Source organism: Megalobrama amblycephala, linkage group LG14 (assembly GCF_018812025.1).
Source record: "Megalobrama amblycephala isolate DHTTF-2021 linkage group LG14, ASM1881202v1, whole genome shotgun sequence".
In the NCBI taxonomy this organism is placed as follows: domain Eukaryota; kingdom Metazoa; phylum Chordata; class Actinopteri; order Cypriniformes; family Xenocyprididae; genus Megalobrama; species Megalobrama amblycephala.
The window spans coordinates 48611133-48624357 of record NC_063057.1 but is presented as its reverse complement, the minus strand read 5'-3'; the positions used below and the strand labels follow the sequence as shown (position 1 = coordinate 48624357).

Here is a 13225-nt window from a genome sequence, read left to right as displayed (position 1 = left end):
CAGCATACCTTCGAAATTATGTTGCCTGGCAACCATAGGTTCACAGCCAGACTCAATAGAAAACACTTAATGGTCATAATGTCACGCTTAATGAAATATGAACAAAATCATTTATACAATTACGCAGTGCAAAGAATGATTTTGTTGTTCTCGCTTACACCAGTTCTCCTTATTGGTGTAATGTAGAGTCTGGACCAGGTGGTGTCTGGGTTCCCAACATGTTTAAAACACTGTGCAAAGACCATTTCTGGTAATGAACTGTGAAGATTTATGATAAATATATTTGAAATGTCTAGACTCTAGACCCATTTTGTATGTTACAACATAGTAATATTGATATAAGAACCTAATTAGATGAACCTGACATGTTATTGAGAGGTTATGTGATATGTTTTACACCAAATATAGGTGATATTCATGTTTTACACCATATATATATATATATACAGTACAGTCCAAAAGTTTGGAACCACTAAGATTTTTAATGTTTTTAAAAGATGTTTCATCTGCTCACCAAGGCTACATTTATTTAATTAAAAATACAGTAAAAAACAGTAATATTGTGAAATATTATTACAATTTAAAATAACTGTGTACTATTTAAATATATTTGACAAAGTAATTTATTCCTGTGATGCAAAGCTGAATTTTCAGCATCGTTACTCCAGTCTTCAGTGTCACATGATCCTTCAGAAATCATTCTAATATGCTGATTTGCTGCTCAATAAACATTTATGATTATTTTCAATGTTGAAAACAGTTGTGTACTTTTTTTTTCAGGATTCCTTGATGAATAGAAAGTTCAAAAGAACAGCATTTATCTGAAATACAAAGCTTCTGTAGCATTATACACTACCGTTCAAAAGTTTGGGGTCAGTAAGAATTTTTATTTTTATTTTTTTGAAAAGAAATTAAAGAAATGAATACTTTTATTCAGCAAGGATGCATTAAATCAATCAAAAGTGGCAGTAAAGACATTTATAATGTTACAAAAGATTAGATTTCAGATAAACACTGTTCTTTTGAACTTTCTATTCATCAAATAATCCTGAAAAAAATATTGTACACAAATATTTTGTACAATTGTACACATTAAATGTTTCTTGAGCAGCAGATCAGCATATTAGAATGATTTCTGAAGGATCATGTGACACTGAAGACTGGAGTAATGATGCTGAAAATTCAGCTTTGCCATCACAGGAATAAATTACTTTGTGAAATATATTCAAATAGAAAACAGTTATTTTAAATTGTAATAATATTTCACAATATTACTGTTTTTTACTGTATTTTTAATTAAATAAATGTAGCCTTGGTGAGCAGACGAAACTTCTTTTAAAAACATTAAAAATCTTAGTGGTTCCAAACTTTTGGACTGTACTGTATATATAATATGATTTTTTTTTTTTTTTGTATTTTGTCAAAATATTTTGTATATTTACAGTGCACAGCATAAAAGAGTACACAATGTTCCATATAATGTTTATGAGTACACCCTCCTGTAAGTTACTAAATAAAATGAAATAAAAATTTTCTAGTGTAAGTTTAAGACAATGTTTGATCAAAACATTTAAAGAGAAGTAATTTCTTGACAATTAAAAGTGTTATATAGCCCAATGAATCCTTCTCAGACTTAATGCTGACAATGGAATCACTTGGGAGAGAACTGTCAGGAGACTTATTTCTTAGCACAAAAGAGGACAGTGGTACAAAAGGATTACCAAATCATTGTGTGAAAATATAGCAAAAGTAACACAGAAATTAAGGAACAAGGCCCCTGAAATAATCAGGCCTTCGTTTTAAGCTTTCATTTATTCATGAGTGTTTTTTTTTTTTTTTTTTTGCTAGACAAAGAGCAGGAGAAATGCCAAGCGAGAGTCTCAGAGCCAGCAAAAGCTATGAAAAGAGTGACTGTTTATCTCACAGAGTAAGTTGCAGTCTGCAGAAATGACATGCATGGTTGTTGTTCTCACTGGAACTTCCTACTGTAGCCAAAGCACAATAAAGTCAGTTTCCAAAGCCCATCTTTACAAAATATAGATTCTGGGAATCAATACTCTGAAATCAAATCAATCATTTTGGATCTAACAGCATCCAAAATGTTATGGTGTTGCTAGAGGAGGAGTACAGTGAGAAGTGCCTAGTTCCCACAGTAAAGTTCAGTACTAGTAACGCTCTTATATGTATGAGTGCTGAAGGTGTGAGGGAGTTGTGCTTTATCAATGCTGTCATGAATTCCCACACCACTGTGTGATATAATACAAAAACTTGAAACAGAAGATGTTACCCTCTCCTCATTCCCTGCGTTGTTGGGCATTTTTTCAACATGACAATAACAAAATGCATAATGTCAAGATAATAATGTCACAATGGGGAACTAAAAAACATTTATGCTTTGAATGAAAAGTTCACTTTTAGTAATTCATATGAATAAGCCCATCCCATGAGGCCAGAAACATACAATATGCAAGTATGCAGATGCAACTGATTGGCCAGTGCATACCAAGTGTGCTCTCCTGTTGTACATACATAACTTTCATACAGTACTTGAAGATACTTAATGTAATAGTACTCATGTGGTATACTATAGACCAGGGGTGTCCAACTTTGGTCCTGGAGGGCTACCGTCCTGCAGATTTCAGTTCCAACCCTGCTCCAACACACCTGTCTGTAATTATCAAGCAGCCATGAACACCATGATTAGCTGTTTCAGGTGTGTTTGATTGGGGTTGGAGCTAAAATCTGCACGGCGGTAGGTCTTGACGTGGTCTTCCGCTTTGTGGCTGAATTGCTGCTTTTCCTAAACGCTTCCACTTTCAAATAATACCACTTACAGTTAATCGTGGAATATCTAGCAGGGATGAACTTTAAAGATCCCCCTTATTACAAAGGTGGCACCCTAGCACAGTACCACGGTTGAATTCACTGAGCTCTTCAGAATGAGTCTTTTTTCACAAATGTTTGTAAATGCAGACTGAATGGCTAAGTTCTTGATTTATACACCTCTTGCAATGGGTTTGATTGAAACACCTGAATTCAATAATTAAAAGGTGTGTCCCAATACTTTTGTGTACCTTCAGTTGTCTATGCCAAACAAGGACCTTCTCTATGAAATTAGAGAAATGTTCAATGCAGAAAAAAGCCTCCAGTAGTTATGTAATATCATCTGAGTGTGTGAGTGGGATGTGCTGTAAATAGCCCACACAAAGTTGCCTACTGTTTCCCGGAAATTATGTTCAATGGGGTGAATAAGTTCACATTTGTTTTAAATTCTCTGGAAATCACAGTCAAGTATAAACTATGCAGTCGTAGACTTTTATTATTAAAGGAATGTTCTGGGTTAAATACAAAATCTGTGGACAGCATCTGTCGATTAGCCACAGAAAATAAATTTGACTCGTTTCTCAGTTTGAAAAGTCACTTTTACACTGGAAATCTATGGGTCAAGAAAACATTAAAATACACACTGTTGCTAATGTTCAGCTACTATTAAACATTATACATGTTAACATGAGACTAGATTGATGCCTTGTCCCATAGACTTCCATTGAAAGTGCACTTTACATGCGATTTTTGTTCATTTTTACAAACTAAGTCCGAACTGTTGTTTGTGGTATTGGACATCCGGTGAGGTTTACATTTGCAGATCATCAGACATTGACAATTTTTAATTATTGCAATATTTGAAGCATTGGAAAATTATAATTGCAATATTTCAATAGCAATTTTAATACATTCTACTTATGAAGTGATCCAGTTGTGTCAGAAAACAGAAGTAAAAATATATCACTACGGAATTCATTACAAACCAACAAAAATATATAGAAAACATCCAATTTTGCATAGATCAATAACACATTTACATAAAATATAGATAGGCCATGACAAAAGGCAGCTCTTCAAAAATTCACTTGCCCTTGTTTTCTAAAGAGAAACAAATGATGCATTACAACAGGCATGTACTTTTGGGAAAACAAATGTGTATATAGTTTATGTATGCAGCCAACATTCATGCACATATATATGTACATCTCAGCGTACACACACATATCAAATATCAATCCTGATATTAATAATAGTCCGTAATGCCCAAGTTGCCCAGGTGTTAAAACGGCACTCGCCTGACGAACACGACAAACTTTATAAAAATAGTTTATCAGATCAAAATAAATATAACAAATATATTAGTTCACTTCCGAAGTTAATACTTCAAATATAATTCGCCATTATAAATATAATTTGGTCTTGAAAGATTTCAGATAGTTCTGCAGTGAACTCAGGGATTGGTTTTTTTTCACAGTTTAGACGTATCCTCGTTCCCTCTTGTTGTCTTCATCCTATAGAGACTTTCTTCTGAAACGTCTGAAACTCCAACCAAAGCTAAACCTCCTCTAGATTGTTTGGTTAATCTTCTTCAGCGATTCAGCACACCACCATGCTGAAAAAAACTCTTTGAGCAGAGACCAGCCTGGTCTATTTTGATGGCTTTAGAGAGGTTTTGTGTACTTGACTAGCAGACAAACCAGCTAAATCATCTAAACACCAGTTTGACTAGGGCGGGAGACCAGCTAGACCAGCTCAAACCAGCTAAGACCAGCAGTCATCACCTTTAAACTTTTTTCTTTTGCAGGGAAAGCAGAAAATATATCATATTCCATGACTAAATCTCATATTGAAGGCAAAAGAATCCATTCGGTATGAGGCAACCTGAGGTTTCCTGATGGATGGAATGACTCCTTACATCCCCTGAGGCTGTTGATTTGCGTCCGCCGAGGCAAAAGGTTAGCTTAGTTAGCAAACTGGGAGTAGAAGGCCACTTTGACTCGCTCGATTTGATGACAGAGTTTGATGGCGGGGCCGAGCTTTAGGTCCATGCATTCTTGGACTGTAGGAAGGGTCAGCAGCAACAAGGCCTGTCCATCAATGTCCTTGAGAAGGAAAAAACATGTACGAGTTAGCATAAATATTAGTTGTTTTTTACCAGTTTTGCTTGTTCTTGTTTGCTTCAGTTGCACACACCATGATAGTGCATGTATGAATCTTAGATGCGTATCTGTGTGTGTTTACATTTGAAATTTTTGGATTGTTTTGTAATTTTTGGATTGTTTTGTTTTGTGCAGTAGACCGAGAACCTTTATTAATAGAGTCATTTTGATTTCATGTTGACTACAATAGAAAGCAAAGCATTCTAGATTGCAGATTGATTGGCCTTTTATTATAGCTTGAAATATTTTGAAAATAATTACACTTTTTTATTATTTAAATTATGAAAATAATACAAGAACATAAAATATTAATACAAATTACCATGATGATTTAAATTATGAAAATAATAAAAATAATAATTATTAAAAATATCTTTAAAAAATCAATCTTTGAGTATTTGAAATCAGAAGTAAATAAGAACACTAATAAAATAATTAATATATAATAAAATATATAATAAATAATATACAATAATTAATAACATTTCAATAATGAAAATAATGAAAAAATACAATAAAAAAATCACATTCTTTGAAAATTGTAAAATAATCAATATTTTTTTAGTTGAATTAACTAAAATAATTCAGTTGAATCAAATGACGTGATTATATTAACAAAAATAAGTGTTTGAATTCAGAAAATAATAAAAGAATGCCAATAAAAATAATATTAAATATAATCTTATATTATAAATATTAATCCTATTAAATATTTATTATATTAAAAATAAATAAATATAATCTTCAACAATTTAAACACTGACTGGCCTTTTAATATAGCCTGCAATATTTAAATAATAATATATAATAATATATAATAATAAAATAACATAAAAACGAATTAAAAAATTATCTTTGACTAAGAAACTCATGAAAAAATACAATAAAATAGTGAAAAATATGCTTATTTAGTTTAACTGAAGTCTGCAATATTTAAAAAAAATAGAGTAGTTGAATTCAGAAAATAATAAAAAAAATATATAAAAAAAACTAATTAAAAAACAAAAACAATCTTTGACCATTTAAAATTTTGAACATAATCAACAAAAAATAATGACAAATATATTTTTTTTTGTTTAATTAACTGAAGACTGCAATATTTTTTTTAAAAAACAAAGTGGAATTCAGATCTTTGAATATTTTAAATCAGAAAATAATAAAAGAAAATATGAATACTAATAAAAAGAAATCTTTTAATCATTTTTGATCATTTCAATCATTTAAATGATAAATTCTTGAAGTAACTGAAATAGACTACTTATTGAACTGAGAAATCTGATTTAGACTGAAAACTTGATATGAATCAGGCATTAAAAACCAACGAAGTGCCAAGTGATGGATAGTGTCCTGTACCTGCTCTTGGAATATCTTTGCTAGAGAGGCACAATCTGTAGATGTGATGAAGTCAACCACATCAGATACACTCCATTCCAAAGGATTCCTCTCTAACACCAGGCGATCATCTTCTTCAAAACTCTCCGTCTACATATGCACACGAGCAAAGTTCACTTTAGCTAATATACTTTGACTCTAGGCATTCATTATAAATGAAAGGTATTACATACAGGGTATGTTCTATACTGTATGTCTGTATGGACACTTTACCTTTGTTTGTGTGTGGTTGGCCGTTTGATTCTGGCTGTAGGAAACCGAGCGTGTGGTTCTTCTGGGAGAGGACCTGTCGGAGGTATTTGGATGGGTCGCCCTGCGCTGAAGAGCAGCACGGCGTGGTGGTCTTCCTCTCCTCGGAGCGTCCTGGAACGAGTGGGCAGAGGCCTCCTCACGGAGCGAGTTGGAACTGGCCTCACTGCCCCACTCCTCAAAATCCTCGTCCTCATCATCATAGTAATAATCGCTGTCCTATGAAGACACAGTGGAGGGACAGTGTTACAGTGTATCTTAAGGTCATATTTACCATTGCTCTGCAATATTTCCTCATTTGTATAATCTGCGCTAATGGGAATTTTACATAATGACATATCATTTCTCCATGCAGATTCCGGATTAATTTATACAAATTTGAAAGTGTCTTCTGTGTGATGCTTTGTGCATTACTACACTATTGACAGTGGACTTTTTTGCCAAATTTTGCTGATTTTGGTAATATGACTAAGACTTTATCCAGGTTTGATGTGCTAAAGTATCAATAAGTCATATCTCTTTCATGTTAATAAGAATTTTTTTATTCAAACAAGTTTTTTATTTCAGTTGGCTGGTTTCTGTCGCATCGCACACTACAAAAAAAACAAAAAAAACATTTTTAGTCAGTCACTGATCTACAAAAGAGGATTAGGGCCAAGCAATAATAAAAAGATAAAACCATCTTGAGATTAAAGTTGTTAAATTTCGAGAAAAAGTCACGATAAAATGTTGAGAATAAACTCGTTAAATTACGAGAAAAAATTCTTTACATTTCGAGAAAAAAAGTCGAGATAAAATGTTGAGAATAAAGTCATTAAATTATGAGAAAAAAGTCGAGATAAAATGTTGAGAACAAATTCATTAAATTATGAGAAAAAAAGTCATTCAATTATGAGAAAAAAGTCATTAAATTATGAGAACGAATTTATTCTCGTTATTTAACGAATTTTTTCTCATAATTTAATGACTTTATTCTCAACATTTTATCTCGACCTTTTTCTCAAAATTTAACAACATTTTTCTCGTAATTTAACGAATTTATTCTCATAATTTAACAAATTTATTCTCGTAATTTAACGACTTTTTTCTCATAATTTAATGACTTTATTCTCAACATTTTATCTCGACTTTTTTCTCGAAATGTAACAAGTTTTTTCTCGTAATTTAACGAGTTTATTCTCAACATTTTATCTCGACTTTTTTCTCGAAATTTAACAAGTTTTTTTCTCAAAATTTATCAACTTTAATCTCGAGATGGTTTTATTTTTTTATTATTGCTTGGCCCTAATCCTCTTCCGTACTGATCAGCATTTTCGTCTTAATTTCCACAAAAAATATCTAAAGATCCTAAGAAAATATAAATTTACTTGAGAAGAACATTTTTCTTATCAAATTATAAACAAGATAATACAAATATTTTCATTTAAACGAATTGAAGTCTGCAATAATGAAAAAAAATCAATCTTTGAGTATTTGAATTCAGAAGTTAATAATACTAATAAAAATATTAAATTATGAAAATAATAATGAATAAGCAAATAATATTCTTTGACAATTTAAATAATAAAATAAAGAAACATTATTTTAGTTGAATTAACTGAAGTCAGCAATATTTAATAAGACTTTTTTTCAGACATTTTTGTAGGTTTTAGCAAAAAACTAAAATTAAATAAAACGTAAAATAAATAAATTTATGCTTAAAACAAGAAAAAAAAGATATAGTAGAGATATTTTCAATATATAAATCTTAATATCTTAAAATTTTGCTGCATATTTTATGGATGTTCAGATATTTTTACTGGAAAAAATGACTGATTTAAACAATTATTTATTTATTTATTTTTTGCAGCACAATTGTTAGCTCCGCCCACAACATATTTAATTGGTCCAAGTACCCATTTTGCACAGTAGTTAATTAAACATACATGTTGTGATTGGCTGTGATTTTGTCACTTTGTGCAACATTTGCTGTTTAATGTGCAGGTGCCTCAAGCATATTCTTTATAAAGCATGCGCTTGCATTTGCATGCTTGCATACTTGAGTAGGTTTCGGGAGTTACAATTGAAAGTTTTTGAGTATGTGTTTTTTGTCTGGGTTCATGTGGTTTGGCAGACCTGAGGTGACTCTGTGGTGTGGTATCCTACAATAGAAGAGCGCCGTTTCTTCTGTACAAAGATGGCTTTGCGTTTCTTTCGGCGTCGTGCTGGTTTGGTCGTGTCACCGTCCTGAGCATTCTCTCCTAAACTTGGGCGACCAACTTTCCTCTTCTTGTAATATGCTACATCAGGGATAAATGTACATAAACACACACGCATGCAATTATCGACAGTTAGGAAAAAAACTATCTGTAAGTCTGAATGTATCTGTGTGTGTCATGGAGAAAATAATACATTGTGCTTGTGAAACGGCATTTTAATTCCAAGTTAGAGAAAACATCATTTCATCATTGCAGAGGAATAAAAGACTCACTGTATTTGGTCTTGGTCTGACTGGAGCAGTTTTCAGGGCAATTGTCGGACACAAATGTTGGGCCAAAAAGATTCGGACAACACTGGAGTCTCTCACATACTCGCCGACAAAACTCTGACACTTGATCTGCTGTTCGGACGACTCTCATTGTGGAGCGATAGCTTTTCCCTTTATATCTAGAAATAAGCAAACATGTTTCACTGAAGTTCTAGTTTCCACTATTAAGAACATTATGAAATGAAACATTTTAATATTCACCACACACACACAACAGCTAATCTCTCTTAAAACATTATTATGCAAATGAAGGAAAGCACTCTGTTCATTATTATTGCACTATTCAAATCTGTTTGCTAATTTATCAGTAATATTATTGCTTTTAAACACACACACGCATTTGTTTTTGTGAACTGTTGGGACATTCCATAGGCGTAATGGTTTTTATACTGTACAAACCGTATTTTCTATCGCCCTACACCAACCCTACCCCTACCCATCACAGGAAGCTGTGCACATTTTTACTTTCTCAAAAAAAAAAACAAAAAAAAAAACTCATTCTGTATGATTTATAAGCCTTTTGAAAAATGGGGAGATGGGGTAATGTCCTCATAAGTCCTTGTAATACCTACGTCATACCCATGTCAATATAAAAATTTGTGTCCTGATATGTCACAAAAACACGCACACACTAAATCTACCCATCACAGAGAACTTTCTGCATTTTTACATTTTCAAAAAACATCACTTAGTATGATTTATAAGCTGTTTTCTTTATGGGGACCAAAAAAAAATGGACAAGGATTTTGGATAATGCCATCTTTGTGGGGACATTTTGTCCCTGTAATGTAGGGTATTCCTGAACCACACACACACACTAACTCATTCACTGGTGTTGGGAAGATTATTTTTAATGAACCTGCTCAAAAAATTATAATCTTAAAAAAAAAAAAAAAAAATTATCTTTAATAAAATTGTGATTATTCCTCTCTTTTCAATTATGCTATATACAATGTATCAACTTATAATTTGTTAATTATAGTTAAGAATAATATGGATTAACAATATTGGACATTAATAACAGAATTGTTCTAATATTAATCATAAAATTGGTTAATAATTATAAATAATCATCCATCACAGTTGAATGATTTACAAACAAATGCAAATCACATCAACTGAATAACAAAATAAAAAATCAGTTCAAAAAAACATTTCCTTGGCGGATTGGATATTACTAACACACAGAACAATTAAAAAAAAAAACTATTAAAAAAAGCACGGAATTACAGCAATAATAACTGATAATTGGTCTTGTGTACTAAGAAGTTTGCTAAATCTGCTAAAACATCCCTTTAGGTACGTCTTAAACATTTTTGAATTCTACAAATACAAAATCTTTTTCTTTTATGGATAGGATTAGTCTGTGTAAATTACTGTATAATTAGCTTCATACAAAAATAATCAATGTCTATGGTATAAACATGAGCATGTGTGTTCATACTTGGCTTTCAGGGTTTCCTCCTGACAGTTCCACTGTGGGTCTTCCACCATCTGTAGTTCTCTGAGCACACGGCCGGGTTTATACGCTGAGTTTATTAACATTGTCAGAATCTGCAAGAAAATAACATGATCAGGCTATTTATGTAACGAATCATGTTAAATTAATACATACAAACAAATTCAAACACACAAACACATGTGCATATATACTACAGCTAAAACAACCACATATGGGTATTTGATATGAAATAGATGTAAACAGGGCCAAAAACTAACTTTTTGCCACACCTGCCAATGGCCAGTGACTTAAAGCTGCAGTCTGTAACTTTTTTTGTTAAAAATTACCCCAAAACACCAGCCAGTGTTCAAAACTATCTCCTTACCTTAGCCCGATTCGCAGCAGTAAGCTTGTAATAATGTTTTATAATTAGAGCGGTACTGGTAGGTTTACACAGGAAATTCGAGCATGCAGCCATTCGTCTTTGTGTCATTTACGTCATGTCTGTTTATGTAAAGGAGTTTCAGCTAGTAGGCTATATGGCATGTGAGGATGCTGCAGGCGGTGGATCATTTATAGTCTTTTCTCACAGCAGCTACAATAATTAAACTTATCATTTTGATGGCGGATTGTATGGTATGACAAATTAACATTAACCCTCTGGAGTCTGAGGCTGATTTGGGGCTTGGAGAAGTTTTGACATGCCCTGACATTTGTGCTTTTTTCAGTTGTTCATAAACATATAAATGACAAAAGTGTCATTACACTGTATTCAGCACAAACTAGGCTACAATAATATGTGAGAAACATGTATGTACATGTTTGTATTTTTGAAGGAATAATGTTTATGCGTGGTTATTGAAACAACTAAAAATTTAAGTCACTGAAATAAGGCCAAAAGAAGTATATTAAATCTGTGTTCACAAGACTTCTGGGTATTGGAGGTTGTAGATTAGAGTTTTTGCTTCAGAATTATGTAAAAATTATGCTGCCTACTCCTTCATATAAAACAATATATTGATTTAGTTTTTGTAAGACACTTTTTGTCAAGAAACACAGTATGCGTGGAGGCGTGAATCTGCATGAATAATGGGCCATTTACACCTGAGAAGACAAAAGAATCACATAATAATGACCTGAAATGACTTGCATATTAATGAGGCCTTTCAGTCAGGTAGGCTGTGAAAAAAAACCCTCTGTAATAATGTCTCAGCTCATCATAAACAGCAATACTGTGAAATATTATTACAATTTAAAATAATGGTATTCTATTATATTCTTTAAAATATAATGTATTTCTGTGATGCAAAGTGTCTGAACAATTATGTTACCTCTATGGCATTTCATATAGGCTTTTAGCTTAAAAGCATGCACATTTGGAGAAATATTGATGGATTCTTATATGTTTATGTCAATTTTCTATACTGAGAAGTAATATTTATTGTCATCACTATGAGTGCTGGATACTGTGTTTCAATTCATACTTAAAGCCGGAGGGCGCTCTGTACACCTTTAGGCCACAAATTCATATAAAGAAGAAAAGGAACTAGGAACTAACGGCATGTCTTCTAGAGATCGCTAACCATGGCTTTAACATCCAAATAAACACTTTTCAAGACAATAAATACATAATTGAGAGGATGTATACATGTATTGCCTCAGAATTTGCCTCTGAATAGCGCTGGCTCCGTGGGCGTGGCCGCATTAGCGGGTAATGAGCTGAATCAAGGACTTCTGACATGGTTCTCTTTTCATACAGATTACATAAACACAGAATGTTTGTTTTCGATTTGACTTGCACGATTTAAAACCTGACATTTCAACGTTTCTTTAGACATAAGTGTCATTTTTTTTGTCATTAGTATTCATAAGTTACAGTTCATTTTCTGAGAACTATCAGATTGGACTTCGTTCAGATGGAGAGGAGAGATCACGCATCATGTTAGTTTTCTTTATTTTACAAAAAGCACAACATTGTGTTTTTACTCTGAGTGTACACAAATAAAAGAAGACATTCTATAGTTTCAATTGATATATTACTCATGTCTCTATGACAAGAAATGACGGAGTATTTTAAGTCTGTTTTGCTGCAATGTGAAAAAAATCCTGCAAAACGCACCGGCGCATTTTCGGACCTCAGGGAGTTAAAGATTAGACAGAAATTGAAATCTACAGGTAACCATAATACACACTAAATACAAACAGTCACGCAATGCTGATGTTGTTAACATTAACAATTTGAGGACAAAGTATAACAATCATAATAATTTGCAGGGTTTGACATGATCAGAGCTAAGCGATCGTTAGATTTAATCACCATTGGCAGCGTGATTTATTGTAATGCTTTTTTTTCCCCTCAGTTGGTCAGAACAAAAGTGGCAGATTTGTCACTTACTTGTTCTGGGGTCTCATTTATAAAGCGTGCGTACGCACAAAACGGGGCTGGAAGCGTGCGTACGCCAGTTCCCGCGCAAAGGTTGTGATCTATAAAAACAAACTTGACGGGAGAATGTGCGCACCTTTAAGCAAACTTTGAGCCGTGCGTACGCACATTCTGGAGACAAAAGTGATATGAATTGAGATAGTATATGTGCTACTTTCGATCACTTTTCCAGTGACACGCTGTTTTAT

General features: G+C 32.7%; 1 protein-coding gene across 2 annotated transcripts in view; it reads right to left on the bottom strand.

Moving 5' to 3' along the window:
* Positions 1-3294: 3294 nt before the first annotated feature.
* Positions 3295-13225, bottom strand: part of sfmbt2 (Scm like with four mbt domains 2) — a 54385-nt gene continuing 44454 nt past the window's right edge. For both annotated transcript variants that reach the window (XM_048157102.1, XM_048157104.1), the window contains 6 exons: positions 10598-10707; positions 9097-9272; positions 8742-8905; positions 6591-6845; positions 6339-6467; positions 3295-4928 (listed from right to left, as the gene is read on the bottom strand). In XM_048157102.1, coding sequence (XP_048013059.1) covers positions 4788-4928; positions 6339-6467; positions 6591-6845; positions 8742-8905; positions 9097-9272; positions 10598-10707 — 975 coding nt within the window. In that variant the 3' untranslated portion in view covers positions 3295-4787. The remainder of the gene's footprint in view (positions 4929-6338; positions 6468-6590; positions 6846-8741; positions 8906-9096; positions 9273-10597; positions 10708-13225) is intronic.